The 23,961-nt window shown below is 41.3% G+C and overlaps 1 protein-coding gene across 1 annotated transcript in view; it reads right to left on the reverse strand.

The window, feature by feature from the left end:
• Positions 1-1,242: 1,242 nt before the first annotated feature.
• Atp12a (ATPase H+/K+ transporting non-gastric alpha2 subunit) overlaps positions 1,243-23,961 on the reverse strand; it is a 30,360-nt gene continuing 7,641 nt past the window's right edge. The window contains exons 4-23 of the mRNA XM_078015743.1: positions 22,551-22,754; positions 21,472-21,585; positions 20,528-20,662; positions 20,279-20,396; positions 19,778-20,046; positions 18,275-18,473; positions 18,006-18,115; positions 16,508-16,642; positions 12,225-12,417; positions 9,891-10,066; positions 9,049-9,185; positions 6,835-6,985; positions 5,926-6,094; positions 5,683-5,837; positions 4,032-4,155; positions 3,696-3,841; positions 3,110-3,243; positions 2,861-2,962; positions 2,342-2,433; positions 1,243-2,136 (exon numbers count right to left, since the gene is read on the reverse strand). Coding sequence (XP_077871869.1) covers positions 2,108-2,136; positions 2,342-2,433; positions 2,861-2,962; positions 3,110-3,243; positions 3,696-3,841; positions 4,032-4,155; positions 5,683-5,837; positions 5,926-6,094; positions 6,835-6,985; positions 9,049-9,185; positions 9,891-10,066; positions 12,225-12,417; positions 16,508-16,642; positions 18,006-18,115; positions 18,275-18,473; positions 19,778-20,046; positions 20,279-20,396; positions 20,528-20,662; positions 21,472-21,585; positions 22,551-22,754 — 2,892 coding nt within the window. The 3' untranslated portion in view covers positions 1,243-2,107. The remainder of the gene's footprint in view (positions 2,137-2,341; positions 2,434-2,860; positions 2,963-3,109; positions 3,244-3,695; positions 3,842-4,031; positions 4,156-5,682; positions 5,838-5,925; positions 6,095-6,834; positions 6,986-9,048; positions 9,186-9,890; positions 10,067-12,224; positions 12,418-16,507; positions 16,643-18,005; positions 18,116-18,274; positions 18,474-19,777; positions 20,047-20,278; positions 20,397-20,527; positions 20,663-21,471; positions 21,586-22,550; positions 22,755-23,961) is intronic.

Consider the following 23,961-nt stretch of genomic DNA (forward strand, 5'->3'; position numbering starts at 1 on the left):
GGTAACTGAACATATAAAAGTAATTCTAGATAGAGTTCCTGCTAAGAAGATTCTTCAAATTTAAATCTTTTAAAGCTTACTCCTATCTCAAATAAAGTTTTCTTTCTCCTTCCTTCCTTCCTTCCTTCCTTCCTTCCTTCCTTCCTTCCTTCCTTCCCTCCCTCCCTCCCTCCCTCCCTCCCTCGATTGAAACTAGGAGTGCTTTAACAGTGACCTACATCCCCAGTTCTTTTTATTTTTTACTTTGAGACAGAGTCTCACTATATTGCTGAATTTGGCCTCAAACTTCCAATCCTTCTGCCTCAGCCATTTCCTGACTTGCTGGGATTACAGGTATGTGCCACTGCACAGGCTCCAAAGTAAGTTTTATAGTTTTGTGCCATGTTAATAACCTCCTGCTGGCTCTGGCAGGACAAAGAGCTGCCAAGTGTTACAGGCAACCTGGCAGGAAAAAGAAATGACAAATTATTCATAGCTGAAGCCTGGAAAGCCTTAACGGCGTTGTTGGAACTGGAATGAGGCAATCCTACACTGCCCCAACTACCCTGGAAAGGGTTTCTAGCTCACTGAACTACTAATGGGAGATTAACTTCACGATAATTGTGGCTGAACCTAGAGATTAAGAGCCATGAGAATGGTGACATTATTTTAGCTTAATGTCACCATTAACACAATACACATTGGACATTATAATCTATTTACATAAAATTATGATGGCTCCCTTACTTCTTTCATGTTCCTAAAAGTGAATCATGAGAACATGTGTTTCTAAGTTTCCCTTTCCCAGTTCCAGAGCTATCAGCCTAGAGCCATCAGCAGCAGATGCCCTCCTGTCGAAGACTAGGGGAGAGACCATTAGAAAAGAGTTTAACCAAATATAATTTTTAGGCTCGATCAAATCAGTTAGTTCTGGGTATGTGATGGATGAAAAGGCTGTGAAAATGACTTTCCCTAGGGTGCCACTGCTGAAATGAGCCTTGACTAAGAGTTGTGGGCAGCATGGAAGCACAGGCTAGAGTGCAAGTATATGTAGAAAATGTTCAGAAGGAAAATCTTACCTTCCATGGATAAGTAAAATGATTGGAAAGAGCGAGAAAAACTAAATAAATAAAAGGAAATCACATTGCATCTTTTTTGTGAACTGTGCTCTGCATCCTAGAAAAACTCAAATTAGAACACCACAATGAGATCTAGTTTTAGAAAACATTTTTTTACTAAAAAAATAAGGCCTCTTCAGACCTGTTAACATGATGTGAGTCACACATGAATATATCTAAATTACAACCAAAACATGACTGACATAAAATCATTGCCAGAGAGTTTGGAGGCTGTTTTTTAAGAAATAAATATTACTATTTAATCCACAGTGGTCTCTGCTGAGGTTTAATCCTGGTAAATAAAGTTCCCTTTGATGAGTTGAGAATTCTGAGTTAGGATATACAAAATGGACTTGGAGCTTTGGTTTGGAGGAGATGATAGAGAGGGTTCTGGGTGGGACATGAAAGGGCTGAGAAGGTGACAGGAGGCAGGATAGGGTGACAAGGCCAGGGAAACTGTCACCAACTGAAGGAGATCTCAGAGTCAAAACTGAGGTCATCTGTGCTGCTGTGATGTATGCCACCACTTTGACCTCCCACAAACATTCAGCTAAGTTAACCTTTTGCGAGCATGGTGACCATGAGCATATGTTCTTGGTAGGATTCACAGAAATCTCGGAAGGGGGGTGTCATTGTGCCTTTATAGGGTGAGTGAGTGAGGTTTGAATAATTCTATCCTGGTTTAAGGCAGACCCCAGCAGATACCGGGTTACACTAGACTATTTAACAGGGAACTTTATATACATATAAACATGTTTTTTCCTTATACCACTACCTAAAAGTTCATATATTTTAAATTAAGGAGATTGAGATAGAGATGAAAATTCTATATAAACAGTTGAATCAGATTTTTAAAGTACAAAACATGAGTATGTTTCACATAGTTTTCTATATGAAAGTCTCTCTTGAGATTTGATGATGTCCGTACTGCAAGAGATCTCCCAGTGAGTAGCCAGAAGATGAAGAATATTCCCAATATGCTACTGGGAAACGTGGAGAGTGATGTGGTCTTAATAGTACATATTCTTATCCCACCAGCCTGTAGAGGTAGAAAAAATTAATAAATAAATGGAAAGCCTGTGGAAAGAGGTACAGAGGTTAAAAAATCATATTGCTGGGCCAGAGGTATAGCTTAATGGTAGGGAGCTTGCTAGCATGCATGAGGCCCTGGATTCAATCCCCAGCATATGATAGAGAGAGAGAGAGAGAGAGAGAGAGAGAGAGAAAACCACATCATTACTCACTTCCAGGGTAGAGCCTGATGAAGAGTTTTCGCACTTCATCATACACCCAAATCAAGATGGCATGTGGTATAGCCACGAACCAATACTGAGGCCTGAAAACAGAGAGGAGGAAGATGAGCCCTAGTTTATTCAAAGGGATAGTCCAGTCCCTGGCCAATGAGTAGGGCAGCTTCATCTTCATTTTCCTTACCTTACTAAAAAGAATTACAAATCCACTGAATCACACAACATAGACCTGGAAAACTCCTTATTTTAACCTTTACTATAACTGCTAAAAGCAACATCTGCCTTTGACACAACCTGTTGGATGAGGGTGGAGATGACTTAGTGAGGCCTGAAAAACCCATTTCTTCTTTTGGAAAATAGGTAGGTCAAGGGCTGGGCTCTTAGAGCATGGGATCAGTTTGACTTCTTTGGAAAGACTTTGTTGGGAGGAGCTGGTGAGAATCCTAGTGTTTGTTTAGAACAACTTAGAACAGGGGCTGGCTCTTTGCTCTATGCTGTTAAAGCCAAACTCACCTAAGCATAGTAAAACTCAGGGCTGTGACGCTCCCAAGGCCATAGGATAGGATCAGTGCGATGATGATCTGTGAGGCGATTCCCACCCAGATGACTTTATTTCTGCAACACACACAAAAGCAAATGGATTCTGAATCCCAGTGGCTCCATGTCATGTACCCAGCAGACCATGCCACTGGAGTCAGCACCTTGTGCATTACAGTATGGCCATAGGTGGGTTATATATATGAGGTCAGGGATAGGAAGTACCTGAAGAGCCCCTGTTGGAAGATAGAATTTCTCCGAGTTTTCCTGATGATCAGATCTGCTATTTGCTGGATCATGATGCCAACAAAGAAGGCTGTGTATCCTGTCCACTCTAAGTATTTCCTCTGGTACCTTGTCTGTCAATGGGCAGCGAAAGATGAGATGTGAGGCCTTGAGGGGGAATTTCAGGGGGATTCCACTGCCCTTCTATAAAGCTTGACTCCTTCCCCAAACTCAGCCAGATTGAGGGTGGACGACCTCCTTGTGTTTGGAAAGAAATATCTTTTTCTTTGAATCAGGCAAATAGAAAAAGATAGAAACTTATTTGGCCCAACTGTTGGACTAGTTGTACTTGTGCACCATTGACAAAGCTAACTAAAAAAGTGAACTTTTGGTTTAGTTTGAGAAATGTGGCTAAGTCTCAGCAATGGCTAAACCAGTGTCAGTGAGGAACCACCAACACGATTAACTAAGCAGCTTCTAAAATTTCTTTCAAGGCTGTTTGGGAAAATAAAGGTTCTATCTTGGTTCAGGAAGGGCTTTGGAAGGAGGTAATAACTAAGTGATGATGGCAGAGCTCTCAACTTACCCATTCCTGTCCATAGCTGTCTTCTAAATCATTCATATCATCTTTTTCCCATACTACCCGTAGGTTAATGAGAGAGGTGGGCCAAAAGCCTTCTTGTGCATAGACAGTGAAATATACAAGGAAAGCTCCCAGGGCTTGCATGAGACCTGAAGGAGTAAGAGATACAGACATATGATGACCTCAGAGAATTACCTTGCTTGTCCTGGGACTCCTCTCAGCCTCTCTTGCCATCCAACCCCACCCCAAAGGAAAAAACACATTCTTCCTGTGCCTAGGACTCAAATGAATTTTCTAGGGAGGGCCCTGTGTGACAAGGAGGAAATTCCCTCATCATACCAATGTGCAGGTAAGAGTAGATGGCAAGTTGCTCGTTTACCAATCTGTCTTTCTTCTTGTGGCGAGGCTTCCTGTTCATAATGTCACTTTCAGCTTTCTCGTATGCCAAGGCAATGGAGGGGATCTAAAGGGGGAGAAGGCCCAGGAAGCTTAATACTGGAATGAATGCTCTGTCTACCCATAAAGTGATGGTAATAGCTAAGGCCTAGCAAAGGTAGGGGTCTGCTAAATGGTGGTGGTGGGGATGTGGAACTAGTCCATTCAGGGTGCAGGCAATAGAGGCAACAGTTGGAATTCAGACTGTATGGTTTTAAGAAGAGCTGGCTTTAAAAAATCATTCTATTTTTCATCATTACATAATGTGTTCTAAACAATGATTATTATAAATAATAATCATTGTTTAATATTGTAATTAGTTCTAAATAATAGTTCTAAATAATAATCATTGTTAAATATTATAATTAGTTCTAAACAATTATTATTATAAATCATAAACTACTTTTCCTCTCCAGGGACAATTTCCTGTACCACCTTTCCCCCTTTGGTGTGCAGCTAGATCCCAAAGCAATATGCTAGAATATTGGTCCTCTCACAGGTCCCACCACAGTGGACCAGTTAAAAGACAAGATTCTTGGACACGATCTCCAGACTTCTTGATTTAGGAAGTCAAGTTTTGGATCAGAGAATTTGCATTTCTAACAAGTATTACACTTGGAGAACCACTGCAGTAGAGAAAAATGAACAAACTTAAAGGGCTTGGAAAATGATCTATCTACTGTGGGGACCTTGACTACCCCCAAAGGTAAAGACATCTCTAGTTTCTCTGAGATGCAGGTATTATACTTGAGTACTATATAGAATGAGATGAGGAAGGAGGCAATTTACAGGCCTATTTTGTGTTGTGCATCTAGCTTTTTCTCTGTGGCTGTTTCTTCTTGTCTCAGTAAGTCAGACTCACATAGGGGACTTTCACAAAGCTTTGTTTAAATGGATACATACTGGAAGATGGGAAGATTTAGGTGGCAGTATTGTTGGATAAAGCTTCATAAGTCTTAATAATTGTTCCTTTGTACTGTGTGTATAGATAAAGAATCTGATATGGAGGCCCCTTAACTAACAAAGACAGGAACTGTTTACTTGGGTGGTTATTTTACCTTGCCCAAATAGGGAGGGACATTTGGACTGGATCTGATCAATGGCATAATTTTTTGGAGGGTCAAGACTCATGTCTTTTTTGGTGAGAGGTGCTCTACCACTAAACTACATCCCTAACCCCAAGACTCTTTTCTTGAAAAGTTCTATATGGAGTAAAGTGGTATTTATTTATTTATTTTGGCTGGGGTTGAATACAGAGCCTTGTGCATGCGAGGCAAGCACTCTACCACTAAGTTACATCCCCAGAGTGAAGTGGTTTTAATTTCCAAACACTTGGCAAATGTCCTAAGTCTCTTGCTTTGGAGTGTGGTCTGTGGACTAGCAGAACTGGTGTCACCTGAGAGCTTGTTAGTAATGCAGAACTTCAGAACCCATTGCAGGGAAGTTTAAGAGCACTGACTATTATTGTCTATCTCATGGCCCTTGAAAGAAACAACCCTGAACTTTATATCCCCTGGGGCGGTTATCAGACTCTATTCCTTTTAGTGCCACTTACAATGTCTGTGCCCAGGTCAATGAACAGGATGGTGATGGTGCCAATGGGAAGAGGGAGCCCAACAATGATGTAGATCAAAAAGGGGCAAAGTTCAGCAATGTTCTTGGTCAGGGTATACGCAATAGTCTTCTTTAGGTTGTCAAAAATCAGGCGGCCTAGACAAAGATGTCTCATTATAGGACTTGCTTCTAGTCCCCCAGGCAACTCCAGTCCTTGGGAAGACACCCCGAGACTCTCACTCACCTTCCTCCACTCCTGTGACTATAGATGCAAAGTTGTCATCCAGCAAGACCATGTCGGCTGCATTTTTGGCAGCATCAGAACCTGCTATCCCCATGGCAATCCCAATGTCTGCTTTCTTTAGAGCTGGAGAATCATTTACTCCATCTCCTGTCACAGCAACAACTGCATCCTATGGGTACCCAGTGAAAAAATGAGACAGAGTAGGTCTAAGGGGCCATAGGATGAATAAGAAAAACATGGCCTGCCTTTCAATTTGAGCTGTAAGGACTATTAGAGCTCAAATGAAGGGCCCATTGGGAAGAAAAATAAAGATGGGAAATCTCAGAAACAAGATCAAGGAGCTCCAAACAAGGTGTGTTTACATGAAAAAAACAAAACCAAACAAAAACCAATATGTGTGACAAGTAAACAGAGGTGTCTTGCATAGTTGGCCCACCATACTGATGGGTTCCATATCTGCAGATTCAACCAACTGAGAATAGAAAATATTGGAAACAGAACATGCATAGAATCTCTTCTTGTCATGGTTCCCTAAACAATATGGTATAAGATTATTTTCATAGCACTTATATTGTATTTAGGTATTTGAAGAAATCTAAAGATTTAAAGTATATGGGAAGTATGTAGGTGCAAATGATAAAAAGTCCTCAAGAATCCCCAGGGATATTAAGGCACGACTGTATCACATATTTTGTGATATATTTTTATACTTCTAAATTTTCTACATCCACACCTACCACAGTGCAAATGCCTGGCTGTCAGAAACCCCAGGTACTCATGATAAAATGCAGAGAGATGGAGAATATGTGGCCATGAGAGGGTTTCCAAAGAGGACAGGGTGTCAGCCCACCTGATCTCTGCTCTGCATTTGCCCATGGACAGGATGGATTTGGTCAGTCATCCACCCACCTGCCTCTGACAACCCTCCACAATGATCAGCTTCTGTTGAGGGGATGTTCGGGCAAAGACAATTTCTGGGTAGTTGGCTAAGAGCTCATCCAGCTGTTCTGGGCTCATATCCTTCAGCTCCATGCCAGTCACCACAGCAGCTTTAGCATCCCTACAAGGGCCAGAAGAAAGTAAGTGAGGCACAAAACCAGATCTTAGGTTGAAACACTGTTATGGGTAACAGTAAGCTTCTTCTTTTTTTTTTTTAAAGAGAGAGTGAGAGAGGAGAGAGAGAGAGAGAGAATTTTTAATATTTATTTTTTAGTTCTCGGTGGACACAACATCTTTGTCGGTATGTGGTGCTAAGGATCGAACCCGGGCCGCACGCATGCCAGGCGAGCGCGCTACCGCTGAGCCACATCCCCAGCCCAACAGTAAGCTTCTTTAATGTCATCACATAGAATATAACATCTCTGACACTTGATGTCTAGTGAGGTCTTACTAATGATACGTACTAGGGACACTTTGGTCTCCATTTCAAAATAGTAAACTGAGGCTAAAAAATAAGGCCATTTCCTGGTATCCTAGGAATCAAATGCCAAGTAGCCTTTTCTTTGCAGGAATGGACAGGAAGTGGTGCTTCATGGGGTTGTGGGCAAGGAAAAGCAAAGTCAAAAATCTGCCTGTTCAGGGTGGTGGAGTTCTTCCTTATAATGAATGAGGCCCTGGGTTTAGTTCCTAACTCCACAATAAATAAATAAATAGATAAATAAAATAAAAATTAAAAATGGGTCCTGAAATTCTCTTGTATCAATACACATAGGTAATAATTCTTTGCTGTTATTTCAGGTTTATAGAAGGCTACTGTGTGCAATGTGCTCTGTAGGAGGAAGTCTTTTTTATTTTTTATTTTTAGGTGGACACAATATCTTTATTTTTATTTTTATGTGGTGTTGAGGATTGAACCCAGTGCCTCGCACATGCCAGGCGGGCGCGCTACCACTTGAGCCACATCCCCAGCCCCAGGAAGTCTTCTTTGAGCAAAATTATTGTCTGCTGACTATACAAATAAGGTTCTACAGGGCATGGTGACATAAACCTGTAACCCCAGCTAGATATTATAACAAGGATTTAAAATTTTTTTATTTTGAAACTGAGTCTTACTAAGTTGCTGAGGCTGGCCTCCAACTTCTCCTGCCTCAGCCTCCTAAGTGTCTGGGGTTTCAGGCCTGTGCCAATGAATCTGACTTTAGGGATTCTTGATTATAAATATTTGGCTGTACCATTCCTTAGCTAAATTCCTTAGGAATTTTCTACCATGGTCCTGGCAGACTCTAGAATTCTTAACTTGGATTGTCAGGAAGGCCAGTGTGTGTGGCCTGAGCGGTTGAATTTTACCTCCTCTTGGCTCTCCTCCCCAGCCTACCAAATGGAGACCCTATACCTCCACTGCCCCAAGGACTGCACAGATCTTCCTTGTAGGAATAGGCATCTCTCACCTCAGTTTCTCTCGACTAAAGCTCCACATTTTAGCCTTCAAATCTCAAATATGCCTTTTTCTTTAAGTTTATGTAAATTTTTAGTTTTTCAAATTTTGTTTTTCCCCTCTTGGTGCTAAATACTGCAATTCTAGCACTTGACTCAAACCACAAGTCTACATAACTGCTTGTAAAATACAACAAGGTGAGGTGGAAAGGAAAGAATGTTTTCTTGCCCTTTTACAGCTGCCAGACTATATTATTATATCTTCATAAAGTCAGAGGTAAAGAAGGGGATAAAATAAAACATTCACAAAAGTATTCACTTCATTCTGCTGTTCAGTGTGGCAATTTGTATGAAAATGTATAATCCTATAATTTTAATTTTTTGAGATGAGGTCTTGCTATGTTGCCCAGTCTAGTCTTGAACTCCTGGACTCAAGTATACTCTGAGGTTTATACAATGATAAAACTGCATTTCTTAGAACTTTTCCCTGTTGTTAAGCTACACATGCTATATTTCATTGAATTTTGAAATTTCAGACAAAGAATACATATCAAGGTTCATTCTCATGGTATCAATAGAGTGCCTGGCACAGATGCATAATAAAAATTGAAATGAATGAATGAATATGTGAATTATACATCAAATCAGTCCAGCATTACCCTGAGATAGTGTTTGGCAAAAAGGTGATCTGCTCCAGAACCAAAAAAGACCCCATGGGTTAAGAACTTGTGATATTGGTTCTGTGCTTACCGTTTGTCAACTTGCTCCACAGCAATGTTGAGGCGTTTTGCAATGTCTTCCACTGTTTCACTGTTGGCTGAAATAATCCCTACACTCTTGGCAATAGCTTTGGCTGTGATGGGATGATCACCTGTAACCATAATAACCTAGAACACAGATAACAATGACTTGTGGATAATGAGGAATTTGGCTGGCCAAAGTAGGGACAATGGTTCCATGTCACCTACTCTGCCAGGACTAGGTAGAATATTGTTAGCAATAGCTATTGTTTTCCCTATGGACAATTTTGATCTAAGATACAAGTACTATGAAGGACACACTGATCCCATTGAGTCTACCTTTGCTCCTGGGCTTCTTAGATTTCTTCCTCTGACATTGGAGGACACTCTTCTACTTCCATGTCACTTTATTTGTGAGGAGGCCTATAGATGTCTATTTGAGACAGCCCTGAGCAGTTTCAGCAGTCTTGATACTAATATGGTAGTATGGTAATATAATTCATATTTTGGCTTAAATATCATAACAATAAATGGATTATGGAGGCTAAACCTCAAGACTAGTAAAATCTTTTATTATCTATCATGGTCTAGGGCAAGACATGGTTAATTCATGGCACTGGGAGATTCTTCTTGCCATAGTTTCTGTGGTGGTTCATTCCACGTAGATACAATAATTTTGCTTTTATGAGATAGTTACTGAAATCTGAACACAGTGAAGATAGGGACTCAAAAAGGGGGGATTATGACATTTACTTGAGTAGACCTAAATACTGACCATATGCTACAACAATATTCTGATAAAGTGTTGCAACATAAATGGAGGGCTTTTTGAATCAGGAAAATAACTCCCACCTTGATCCCTGCACTCCGGCATTTGGTAACTGCATCTGGCACAGTAGACCGAGGGGGATCTATCATCGACAAGAGCCCCACAAAACAGAGGTTGGAGGTAGGAAAGTTAATGGTGTCTATATCAAAGGAGTAGGTCTCTGGAAACTTGTCTGCTGGCAGGTAGAGATGACAGAAACCTGGAATGGACATGAATTTGGAAGTCAATGAAACTGGATAAGGAATGACAAAAGGAAAGGGAGCCTAGGGGCATGTAGCTCAGTGGTAGAGTGTGTGGGTTAAATTCTCAGTACCAAAAACAAACAAACAAAAACAATAAAAGGAAAGGGCAAACATGTGGATACATTATCAATCCTTGACTACTTTACCAATAAAGTAGTCATATACCAGAATCATTTAAATCCTTCAATTCCATAATATATGTTTTCTTTAGGAAAGACACATTTCATTCAAAAATAATTTAGTGTGTGCTCAATTGGTTCTATGCTATGTTCTAGAGATATAAAGACCAAGACAAATAAAATGGATAGCATTTTATTCTGATGTCTCCATTTAGTGGGCCAACAGAGCACTAAAGAGACAAATCATCAAAAGACATGCTATGGATTGCAGAGTAGAGCAACACTTCAGATATCTAGAGAGTCAGGAGAGATTTCCCAGGGGTTGGAAGGCCATTTTCTATAGAGAAACCAATACATGCTACTGCACAAAATGAGGAAAGAACTCAGGGGAGTGTTAAGAAGTCTAGTCCTTCATTAAGATAAGTACAAGAGGGCTGGGGTACAGCTCAGTGGCAGAGTGCCTGCTTAGAATGTGTGAGGCCCCACATTCAATCTCAGCACCACCAGCATGCGCACGCGCGGGTGCGCGCACACACATACACACACACAGTACAAGAGAAAAGCCATTAGAAATGGGGGTAGACCCATCCTTGTCTCCTAGGCATTAGCCTGTCTCAGGTTGGGGTAGAAAGGCATTCCTGTATCTGGTGACCTATATTTGGGTGACCCTTTCCTTGGCTTTTACGCCAAATTAGTTCTCAGCATGGCCCGCTGCTTTACACACTTCAGTAAACCAGACTTCGAGTGGTCAAACATGAGGATCTTGGAGTGACTCTATCAGATAGGGACTAACCCTGTGTTGAAAAGATTACTTGGTGCTGTGGGTTACTGAGGGCATACTTAAATCACTAACAGCTCATTTGTATACTTTATCTGCTTTACAAACTCATATACCTTTTAGAAACACATTCCATGGATTCCACATCTATTGGTAAACATTTTCCTGTGATTAATGAACCTTATCCTTCAACTGTGAGCTTCTGTTTCCTTGAATTCATCATTATGTGGTTCTGAACAGGAGGTGCCATTTGGTCAATCCTTGATTCTGACAATGAACCACATTGTCTCCCATGAAACCCCTTCATTTACCACAGTGGCTCTATTTTTAAGATTCCTTCCACCACTAACATGTCCTATCTCAGTTACTGGCATTACTTTTAATCCTACTTGCGAAATGGAAGGCTAAATCATTTTTTGTCAGTATTCTTGTCTAATCTATTACTAAATCTTAACCATTCTGCCTCCACGAAGGCTCTGGCACCTGACCTCTCCTTTGCATTCCTGTAACCTTGCCTCAAATTCCCACCCCCTTTTACCTGAATGAGTACAGTCACCTCCTGTGTAGGTCTCCTTACTACCACCAAAGATTATCCTTAAGAAGTATTGTTAACTCTAACCAGCTCCCCCTTGCTTCAAGACTAGGGTGTTCTTTACTCACTGCAGGATGAAACCCCAATTCTTTGCAACATATTCAAGGGCTCCATATCATGATCTCCAATCTATTTTCCAGCCCTTCTTCACATACCTGCACCATCTCATTTACCCTGCAGGTCTGTAGGAATTGGGTAGCTTCATCCTGCATGCATAAATCCTCTCTCTTTCTACCTCTGCTTGGCCTTTGTTGTTTCTTCTACATGGATACTCTCCCCCACCTCTCTGAATACCACCATTCAAGGTCCAGTTTTGAAATGTGACTCTTTCCATAAAGTCTTTGATTTTGCTTGTCTACAAGTGACTCCATTCTCCTTGGTGTCATCACATTTTTATATGTTACATCCTGTTTATCATATATGTGTATATTTTTTGCAGTGCTGGGGATCAAACATGAGAGGCAGTGTTTCACAAATGTGCTCTGCCACTGAGGTATAGCCCTAGCCTTTTGTGTCCTTCTTTATATGACTATATGACCCATGTGATAGCACACTACTGTTAGCTCATGAGGCCGCCTATTCCATACCTCCTGGGAGATGGACAGGGGTCCGTGGCCTGTACTCACCCAACACACGCTCGCCCAGCCCACCCAGCTCCATGTAGGCTGTATGGAATTCCGCAGCGGTGCTTTTGTCCAGTGGCTGCTCCTGACCATTGATCATTATAGTGCTGCACTTCTCCAAGATCCTCTCGGGAGCCCCTTTCATCACCATGAGGAAGCGCTTGTCGTTGGGGTCCTCTGTCTCATGTATGGAGAGCTGGGAGGTCATGAATTGTAAGATAAAGCATCTTTACCATGGCCCTTCTGATTTTTGATAGATAAAGCATCTTTACCATGGCTCTTCCAACTAATAATAGGACAAGAAGGGGGAAACACACTCCTTTCTTTCCATGTGTCTTTAAAGTATAAAGGAGGGAGAGGAATAATGACATCCCCAGGCATATCCTATCCTTTTTATTTTTGTGTTCAATTAATATGCAGAATCCTAGACTTGACCCTGGCTCACAGGGGCACAGTGAGTTGGATTCCAAACTAAGTGAAGCTTGTCTTTCAGACAGACACGACTGCATTAAGGAGGCCATATGTGGCTCTCCTTCTGGAACAAGTTCTCCCAGGGAGCTCTTGAGAGTCTGAAGTTCAGAATCTCTGTGTCTTACCATCTTTCCCAGCCTCTGGTGAGCAGATAAGTATCTTTCAGACCTGAGCTCTGGGAGCAGCAGGAATTTTTTTTTTAATTTACTTTTTTGGTACTGGGGATTGAACCCAGAGGTACTTTACCACTGAACTTCATCCCTAGCACCTCCACTTTTGGTACCAGGGATTGAGCCCAGGTGCACTTTACCACTGAGCTACAACCCCAACCCTTTTTATTTTGTATTTTGAGACAGGATTTCTCTTAAATTGCTTAGGACTTCTCTAAATTGCTGAAGCTGTCCTTGAACTTGTGATCCTCCTGCCTTAGCCTTCCAAGTTGCTGGGATTACAGGTGTGTGTCATTACCCCCAGGTTATCCCCATCTCTTTTTATGTTTTATATTAAGACAGGGTCTCACTAAGTTGCTTAAGGCCTTGCTAAATTGCTGAGGCTGGCCTGGAACTTGTGATCTTTCTGCCATATCCTCCTGAGTTGCTGGAAAATTATAGGTGTGTGCCACTGTAGTTGGCTTCAGGAAACTCTGCTCCCCAAGCCCCAAGTAGCTTTTGAAATTTGCAGTCTTTGGTAGAAAATACAAAGAAAAATGCTACCATTTTGAGTTCAAGAATTGATTCCACATCAATAGATCTTGGCCTCAGAGATATTAAAGATGAGTTCAATTGGAAAAAGAAATGATAGAAGGCAAATAGGTTGCCAGCTTTTAAAAATTATTATTTTTCCTTGTGGTCAAGTAAAGACATTAAAACAACAGCAACAGCAAGCAACCAACCAAACCCAACCCAACCCAACTCAAATCAAAAAATACTCCCAACTATTATCACTGTCATTTCCCAAAAGATGTGGCAGGGCGGGTGTTATAGTTCGCTGGCAGAGCATCTGCTTAGCATGCACGAAGCCCCAGGTTCAAACATTAACACTGCAAGCAAACTAACAAAAAACCCTAAGGCCCTGAAGCACTATTTTTATCACCATGTGTGAAGGTGGAAACTGAGATTCAGAGAAGGTTCAATGATAATGCTCAAGTTCACATATGAGTAGGTACTGGGCTGGCATTTAAACCCAAGCTAGCAGGTTCTAGAGTACCTGTACTGAATCATGGAGGATGTAAAGAATAATCTTTTCAATTACATGCATTCATCTTTATAGAAAACTATGAAGCATTTTCTTAATTTTCCAATGTGCCTTAAACAATATTCTCATGGAGTAGGGTGTGGTGTAATCCCAGCAACCTAGGAGGCTGAGGCAGGAGAGTCACAGGATCATGGCCAGCCTCAGCAAAGAAACTTAGTAAGGCCCTAAGCAACTTAGAAAGAGATGATGACTTAAAAAACAATTCTCATGGACAGTCTGTTTGGAGTATGGCTATTCCAAGATCAATAAGATACAGATTTTCCACTTTCTTTGCTTCCATTGAATGATACATATTGAACTTCAATGCCACAATGTCTAAAGCTCTGTATACAGTGTTGTACTAATGGCCCCCAATATTGACCTGGGCTGACCTTTACAGTGGGAGCTCACATAGGCCCTCTTCCCCCTTTCTGATCCCAGCTTCACTTTCTACTCCAATGTGTTATACATGAGGCCTCATGGAACCTGCTCTCATTTCTCATGGCAGAAAATGCCTTTGCCATGGTAGATGGCACCTCAGGAACATTCTGAGTCTTATTTCTGCTTAAAAGATCACCTAACCTTGACTTTTCCAGGTTGGACTACCTAGCCCCGCTTGAAATCTTGACTCTGGCCCTCTCTAGCTGTGTTCCAATCCTTTATACCTTAATTTCCTCATCCTCTACTTATCTTGTAAAGTCATTATGAAAAAGAATGATTGAATACATGTAGAAATTAGCACAAACTAGCTACCAGTACTGCTGTTATCTTATGATCATTACTCCTTCTATTTTCACTTAAGTTTCAAATAAGAGATAATTTCCTGCTTTAATATCATATACATTTTTGTTAGTTGTTTAGTTAGCTAACCATGACTAGCTACTATCCACAAAGAAGATGTTTGTGACACAAATAGTTCTTCATCAAGCCTAAATTTCATCCAAACAAAGGTGGATAGATAATCATCTGAATTTTCTATAAACATATGGTTATCCTATTTATACATAGTATGCCACACAATGTGCCACACAATGATATTTCAGTCAGGGAGAGACTACATATATCATAATGGTCCCTTAGATTATAATGGAGCTAAAATTTCTTACTGCCTAATATTTTTACCATTCAGATATGTTTAAATACACAAGTACTTACATGTGTTGGGGTTGCCTACAGTATTCAGCATGGTAACATGCTTTACAGGTTTGTAGCCTAGGAGCAACAGGCTCTACCATATAACTTAGGTGTGTAGTAGGTTTGTGTAGATATACTCTGTGATGATTGCACAATGATGAAATCATCTAACAACACATTTCTTAGAAGATTGTATCCCCATCATTAAGCAATATATGACTACTTCACTGTACACATAAAGCCCAAGTATTGATCCCTCCATCTTAGGTTGGAATTCTCTCATGTGTAACAGGACCTTGGGCTACAAAGAGTCATTTGTCTGAACAGGAAGATGAAGATGGCTGATTGTTGGCCATTCCTGGAGTAATGTAGAACAATTAAACAAGGATGGCCAAGTTTTTCCTGAGCAGTGGTTAGAAAGAAAATACCTACCAATGGCCTATGGGCTAGAACCAGAAAACAATGTGACTAGTCATCTGAGGAGTCTTATTTTCCTTAGGGCAAAGCCTATGTGTAGTAGAAAATGCATGGACTTTGGAGTCAGACTTATCTTTAAGGGATTAATTTCAGTACTCCCTGGGATACCAAAATCCACAAATGCTCAAGTCTTTCATATAAAATGATCTTGCCAGGCATGGTGGCACATGCCCATAATCCCAGCAGCTTGGGAGGCTGAGACAGGAGGATCGTCAGCCTTAGCAAAAAGCAAGATGTTAAGCAACTCAGTGAGACCTTGTCTCTAAATTAGAAAATACAAAATAGGGCTGGGGATGTGATTCATTGGTTGAGTGCTACTGAGTTCAATCCCTGGTACCCTCCAAAAAAGAAGATCTAGTATTTGCATAAAACCTATGCACATCTGTCCATTCTCTGCACTCTAGGTGACTTATACTACCTAACCTAATATACATGTTAAGTAAACAGCTGCTACATGCTATTGTTTTGGGAATAATGACAAGACATAGTCTGTGTAATTTTTTTGTTCCCAATTGTTTTTGATCCATGGTTCACTGAGTTGTAAAACTTGAGGGTACATAGGATCTAGTAAGGATACTAGTTAAGTAATAAATGTTAGTTTTACCCACTTTTCCCATCTCTCATTGATCCTTTGTGTGTATCCTTTATGCAAAAGGTGGAAATGGTGTGTGTTTGAAACACACACACACACATACACACACACACACACACACACACAGTTTGTAATATAGATGGATCATTTACAGAAGCAGCAGACCCTGATCATGTCTTTGCCTTTCTGTTTTTCTCTATTTCAGGGAAAGTAAGGAGGCTAACAAAGGATTGGGCTTACCAGATGCTCTGACCCTGAATCCCAAAGACTATTTTTAAAAGCAGGTATCATTCAAATTGTGGGTTAACCAATGAATACATGCAAGTAGAAGTGTTGTTGCAGTGATAACAAATATTGCCAGTTGTGAGGAAAAACTCACCTGAAATTTGTTCGTAGAGTTAAAAGGGATTTCAGCTACTTTGCGGTTTCTTTTTCTAATTTCCATCACATCACCCAAAATGACCTCTGAGAATTTCAAAAGAGCAGTTTCCGAGGCATCTCCAACCACGACTTTCTGGTAACCAAAAGAAATAAATATTTATAGCAAATTCTCTGGTTCCTGTGTGACTGTGTTTAATGAACCTACATGCCTTTAGCACATGAACTAACATGTCTCCTGACTAAGCTTACCATCTAGCTGAAGAGACAAGGCTATCATGTGACCATCAATAACTGAATCAAGACCGTGGTAAGAGTGTAAATCAGTGCTGTCACCTACCAGTACTACAAAATTTCAAATAAGTGCGAGCTTTATGAGGACTGGAGGATTTGAGCTATACCACAGTGGACAGCGAAGGTTGCATTGTGAGTGTTGGAGGTACGGTTGGACATAGAAGGTGTGGCAAGATTTGGAGGTCCATGAAAGGCAAGCTGAAATCTAGACTCAAGAAGTAGAAAATAGGGAATCACAGGAAGATTTTTAGCAAATTTAGGTGATGATACATTCAATATTTGACGAAAATTAGAGGCATGTGAAAATGAACAGCATGGGAAGGAATTAACTAGAATCAACAAAGCCCATGAAGAGGTTGGTCCAGCTATTTAGATGCAAGGTATTGTGATAAACACACCAAAAATACGAGAAAGTGGAATGATCAGTGAAGAAAAGTTGGCAAATGGAAAAGCCAGGAAAACAGATTCAGTGGCTCACTGAGATGGAAAAGAGAAAATAAAGAAGGGAAGAAGTAAGAAGGCAAGAGAGAGAAGGAAAAGCGGGAAGAGGGAGGAGGAGAAGAAGAGAATGAGGAAGGGGAGAAAGATGGGGAAAAGGGAAAGAGGAAAAAAGAGTTTTATTTTACTTTATTTTTTATTTATTTGCAGAACTGGGAATTGAACCTAGAGGCATTTTGTCACTGAGCTATATGCCTCTTTCATTTTTAATTCTGAGATAGGGTCTCACTAAGTTGTAAGGCTGGTCTCAAACTTGTAATCCTCTTGCTTTAGCCTCCTGAGTTGCTGGGATTACAGGCATGTGCCATGGTGCCCAGAGTTTATTTTATACTTCAATATTCCAATATTCTTGGCACTCCATTTACCACCACATTCTAGTCAAGAGGACTATATATTAAGATCAGTCCCTTTATTTCCATTCAATTACACTTTAAACTTTAGTGAATGGCGTTTATATAATAAAAACAAAACAAAACTTTGCTTATTTTCACTTAGCTTGTAAAAAAGTTAGGAAAGCAACTTAAAGACACGTTCATTTTCTGGAATAAGAGAATTTTCAAGTGAAGAAAACTTTATGTCTGTCTATGAGTTGGGATCTGCTCTCACTAGTGCAAACTTCACACAGTTAGAGAAATTATATCAAGTGCCCAAGAGAACAGAAAAAGTGACCTTGCACTGGCTTAGACCAAGAGCTGTAGCAGCTTTACCTTCATGATGGGGACACTTTCTTGTCCTGGTCTGAACTCAGCTCGATTACACAATGTTATTATTTTGGATAAGGAGGCCCATGTTCCAGAGCTTTGGTCAAAGGCTTGGTCTGGAACACAGAGAAAGACCAGTGGTCACTGTGAATGCTGGGCCTGTCATGCCCAAGTCACACCCTTCACACCCTGTTTGAGACTGGCTGCTATACTCAGCCAGTCCCTCTGCTTGAGTCTATGGATTTGGGTCTGAATAAACCCTCTAGAAAACTCACTTGATTGGTTTTCACTTGTGTCAGCCACGAAGATCTGGTTGTCGAACCATAAATGGGCCACCGTCATCCTGTTCTGGGTCAGGGTTCCGGTCTTGTCTGAGCAGATGATGGAGGTAGAGCCGAGGGTCTCTACTGCCTCTAGGTTCTTCACCAGGCAGTTCTTCTTGGCCATTCGTTTTGCTGTGAGTGACAGGGTAACCTGAAAGGAAAGAGCAAAGGAGGCTTTGGGAATAATCATTTTGAATTCAGGTTCAATCACAGAAGTTAGGTGTAATTGGGATTTTAGGAGAGAGCTGGAAAATTTTTAGACCAAAGACATAGTTGGCAATGCAGCAAGGTTTGTCTAGTGACTTAAAAGCTACCAAAAGCCTTATAAGCCACAATATTTTTTCTTAAATTAAATATGGGATAGTATTCTTGTCCCTTCATTCCTTGAAGAAAATGCTTCTAGGGGCCCACAGATAACAGACAGACTGCATGGCTGTAGTGTGGGAACATGTATAATTCCAAAGTGGAACGTGGAGGGCTGGGGTATATCTCAGTGGTAAAGCACTTACCTAACAGGCAGAGGCTCTAGATTTGATCCCCAGCACTGGGGGATGGAGCGGGGCGGGGGGTGAGGAAACTTTAGCCACCTAGCCCCTGTCACTCATGAGCATGAATGGGTAAGAGAGACCTTGACTATTATAGGCCAAAGAGGTTGTCCTCAAGGACTCACAAGTTGCTTTGGGACCTTAAGAAACATTTGTGTTTTTTTTCTTTAAGGTAGTGGGGGATTGAACCCAGGGTCTCACACATACTAGGCAAGTATTCTACCACTGAGCTACAGTGCTAGCCCCAGTGTTACATTTTACAAGCTCCTTATTTTAAAGATCCTTTGAAACCTCCAGATCTCAAAGTTTTTTTTTTTTTTTTTTTTTTTTTTTTTTTTTACTTTCTTCAAATTATTATCTCCTAGAGTCACAAGAGACTTGAAACATCTTGTCTTTGGCCAGGGCAACATAGGCCATTGTAATTATACAATGGGAGTGTGAATTCCTCCTCCTCAACCCTGTGGGCCTCCAAGACACAGACTGGGAGGAGCCTTTTATCTGAGGACTTAATAAGATGGTCCTTAACACAGGGAGAGACAAGAAGAACAGGGCTGAATTCTTCTACAGAAAAGAAATAGAAGATTTTTTTTTTTTTTTTTTTTTTTTGGTCTGAGAGAAGGAAGAGAGAATGTGTCCAATTCCTAGGTTGTGGAAATTACCAAGGAATATTTTTATTGTTGTTGTTTTAAAGAAATGTGGGGAAGGCATTTAGGGGTCTAGAAAACCCTGTAAATGGTGTTCTCAGTCAGTTCCTGTAAGAAACAGTCTATTCAGAATGTTCCATGGTGGTCCCTGGTAGGGAGGATATGTTGTTGAAAGGGGGCTGTAGTTTGTGGGTAGGAGCCTCCCCAGCAGCAATGGTAGGTGCCAACAGTGTGGAACTGCAGGCTGCCTAACAGTGTGGACTCACAGTGACAGTGGCCAGGAGGCCCTCAGGAACATTGGCCACAATGATGCCAATGAGGAAGATGATGGAGTCCAGGACACGGTACTTCATGGACACGGCGATGATGAAGAAAAGGATGCCAATGGAGATGGCCACGCCTGCCACAATGTGAACAAAGTGCTCGATCTCAATGGCAATGGGCGTCTTCTCATTTCCAACACCTGAAGCCAAGGAGGCTATGCGACCAATGATGGTGCGGTCACCCGTGTTGATGACCATGCCGGTTGCTGTGCCTATAGGGGAAGTAGACATTTTACTCCAGGAGTCCTACCGACAGCCCTCTCTGGTGGCTTATGCAATCAGCACATGATATTATAAAGGCCAACATTGGTCCTCTGGAACCTTCAGTTCCATGTTTCCTCTGGGTAAATATTTATACCAAGGGACAGGAGAGACAAAAACATCAGGCCTGAGAAGGAGAAGTGGTACAGGTCAGACTTGTGGCTGGCAGACAACTGGTCTTACCTTCCAAACAGGTTGTAGAATAGAAGCCTATGTTCTTTGTTTCCAGGGGGTTTTCGTGGGTAAACTCAGTTGAACGAGACTGGGGCTCAGATTCCCCGGTGAGAGAAGAGTTATCTACCTAGAAGAAATTTTGGAAAGAACTCAAAATTAGGCACCTTGTTTCCTGCCTCTTCTACCAAGATTGGGAAAGAACAGAACACCTGTCAGCTCCGAGCAGGAGCTTCAAGGTGGGTGTTCCCTGATGCTCACCTTACATCCCTGAGAAGACAGCAGCCTGATGTCCGCAGGGATCTGGTCTCCTCCTTTAATCTCCACAATGTCCCCCACCACCAGCTGCTCTGCAGGAATTATCTTTTTTTCTGAATCACGGATAACAAGGGCTTGCTGCAGAAGAAAGACATGTCAGACCCTGTGATGATGCTGGCCCTCCTCCTTTTTCTGTATTTCACTGAATCCCAGGACAGGGGCATGGAATCCATTAACTGTCAGAATGCACAGATGAAACTGAAGACTATGTCACCTAGGGTCTGAAGATCCTAAGAACTATTTTTAAATTGAGCTCTGTTATTGAAAGCAGGAAAAGCAGTTATTTGGCAGACATGGCAAAGTGGGAGCTGGGCCTCACAGAAAGAAAGTAGAACAAAGGTGAGCCACCTGGCAAGGCATCAAGGATGAATACTGAGTTGAAAGGTTTAATAGCCTTGCTGAAGTGGGGAGGACTTTAATGAGGTGGTATCCTGTTTTTTAGCACAGCAGGAACATCTTTTTCTCCAGAATTTTTCCTTCACTTGACAATTCTCTGGGCCTAGGCCAGGTTTCCCTGCTGTGGACACCTAACATAGGCTGCTGGAGGAATAAGAGCATTTTGGAGCAAAAGGCTTTGAAAGTGAAAGCAGTCACAAGAGATGCACAGGTGGATCTCCTTAGCTGCCAATGAAGGAAAATTCTGGAACCCCCTGAACGACGTTCTAAATGGTGTAGAGGATGTTGTGCAATGACTGTCCTGCTTTTCCCTTGACTAAACATTTCTTGGATCTCTCTTCACTTGACAGTGTCAAAACCCTGTGAGGAACTGGGGTTCAGAGAGAGAGGTAGCCTAACCAAGAAGACCCAGAAAACAGGATAGGACCAAGGCTGCCTACCTATTCACCTGGAAATCACAAGAGGACCAGAGGAGGGTAGTTGCTACTCACCTGGGGAATCATCTTACTGAAGCTGGCCATGATGTTGGTACTTTTGGCCTCTTGGTAATAAGCAAAGATCCCCGTTAAAATAACAACTAGCGCAAGTACAGAGCCCAAGTACACCTGCATGAGAAGAGGCAGCAGTCAAGAGAAACAGGTACCAGGTGAACATTCCTAATCTGAAAATCCAAAATCTGGAATGCTCCAAAATCTAAAAGTTTTGAGCACCAAAGTAATAAATTCCATACTCAACCTCATGGGATGGGTCATAGTCACAACACAGGCACACTAAAAACACTGCAAAAAATTACCTTCAGGCCAAGTAAATATATATAAATGAACATGAAACAAATTTTGTGTTTACACTTGGGCACTACCCCAAAGACATCTCATTATGTATATGCAGATATTCCAAAATCCCCTAAAATTTGAAATTGGAAACATTTGTAGTCCATCATACCCTTCAATAATCACACCTGGTTCCCATCACTAGTTCTGGCAACTGATGTGCGCCCATCCCCAGGGACGTGCATATCTGGACATTTCATATCAGTGGCCTCATACAACATTTGGCTTTCTTCTTTAGCATGGTATCAGAAGATTCAGTTTTGAGGGTATGGCACTCAGTTCTTAGTAGGCATAATTGTCCCCATGGTAAAGGGCAAAATTAGTTTTGAGGAAAGAGAGCTCCAAAATATTTCATGGGTATAAAGATATGTTTTTCCCTTAGAAACTCGGGTGTTTTGTCTCTTTTAAAACTCATGCTCATGCTGCCTCTGCGATATGAAAAACTCAGGTATCCAGGGATAGGTATAGCTTACATGGGTAGCTAAGTGGTACAGCACTTGCCAAACATGCATGCAGCCTTGGGTTCAATCCCTAGCACCACATGTGTGCATGTGCGCATGCACACACACAAAAAAAAAAAAAAAGAAAGAAAGAAAGAAAGAAAGAAAAGTAGTAGTGTTAGTAGTTCAGATATCTATTGTTTTACAGCTGGGAGAATTCCTGCCTCTAGCCCCCTTTGTACCTAATGGGTCTGACTATGTTCCTCCCTGTTGCTAAGCAAAACCAGGAAGGTGGCTTACATTGTCTAGGGATCCAGAATTATCACTGGCATACTGAATTCCATATGCAATCCAGCACAGGATGGCTCCTATCCACAGCAGGATGGAGAAGCCCCCCACCATCTGCTTGAGAAACTTGATAATCTCTGGAGTCTGCTTGGGAGGGGTGAGGGCATTGGGTCCATCCCGAGCCAGAAGCTCAGCAGCTCTGATGCTGGAGAGACCCTAAAAAAGTCAAGAAAAACAGATTCAGAAACACAGAAATTAGACATTTCTCCTCCCTCAGAGGGTGGGCTTTCTATATCTGCAGGTTGTGTTTAGGTATCAACATGCCCAAGAAGGCCTTGGGAAAAGCAGATGAAGCTGATGCTTCATCTTTTCAACTCCCCACCTTGTCAAAAGAATTATTATTATTTTACTCATGGTGTGCCATGTGATATTTTGATACCTATATACATGATATAATGTTTAAGCTTATATATTTCATTTATCATTTTCTTATGGTAAAAACTTCTAAAATCTTCTCTCATGGCTTTTTGAAATATATATTACATTACCATTATCTATAGTCACCCCACTGTACAATGGTACACCAGAACTCCTTACTCCTATCTAACTGTAACTTAGTTCCCTTTGGGTAACCTTTCCCTATTTCCTCCACCCACCTTCTTTGAAAGTATATTTAATAATCATTATCAGTCAAGCAGTGCTCCCCATATATTTATTCTCTAGAATAACTCTCTGAGGAAGATACTGTCATTACCTTCATTCACAGATATGGAATTTGAGGCACAGAGAGTCTATGTAACCTACCCAAGGTCATCTGACCGGTAAACAGTGACACCAGGATTCAGCTAGGTCACTGGCTCCAGAGCTGCTATATGAAGCTATGCTTAGGAATTTCATTTCTGAGAGATTTAGCCAGAGATGGGAGAAATTTGGCTGAGAAGAATTTGAAATAAAGAAGCTAGTCACTAGGACATGTTGGCACAAGCCTGTAATCCCAGCTACTCTGGGGCAGGAGGATCATAAGTTTGAGGCCAGCTTTAGTAATTTAGTGAGGCCCTTAGCCACTTAGTGAGAACCTGTCTCAAAATAAAAATTAAAAAGAGCTGGAGATATGGTTCAGTGCCCCTGGGTCCAATTCCTGGTATCAAACAAAAACAAAAAACAGCCCCCAAACAATATAACCATCCAGAAAATATCCATTCCATATATCACATAAGCTAGGTTTATATCCTTAGACTGTTATTTTCCTATTTTTGTATATACTCACTCTTAAGTTCCAAGTTCTGGTTCATTATAATAGTTATAAATACTACCTGACCCTTAGGGCCACGTGAGCAGTTCCTTCCCTGGTAAGTGTGACATCCAAGGGTGTGCAGAGGCATACCACCCTGAAATCCTACACTTTCATAGCCTTTCCCCTAAG

This window comes from Ictidomys tridecemlineatus, chromosome 6 (genome assembly GCF_052094955.1).
Source record: "Ictidomys tridecemlineatus isolate mIctTri1 chromosome 6, mIctTri1.hap1, whole genome shotgun sequence".
NCBI classification, from domain to species: domain Eukaryota; kingdom Metazoa; phylum Chordata; class Mammalia; order Rodentia; family Sciuridae; genus Ictidomys; species Ictidomys tridecemlineatus.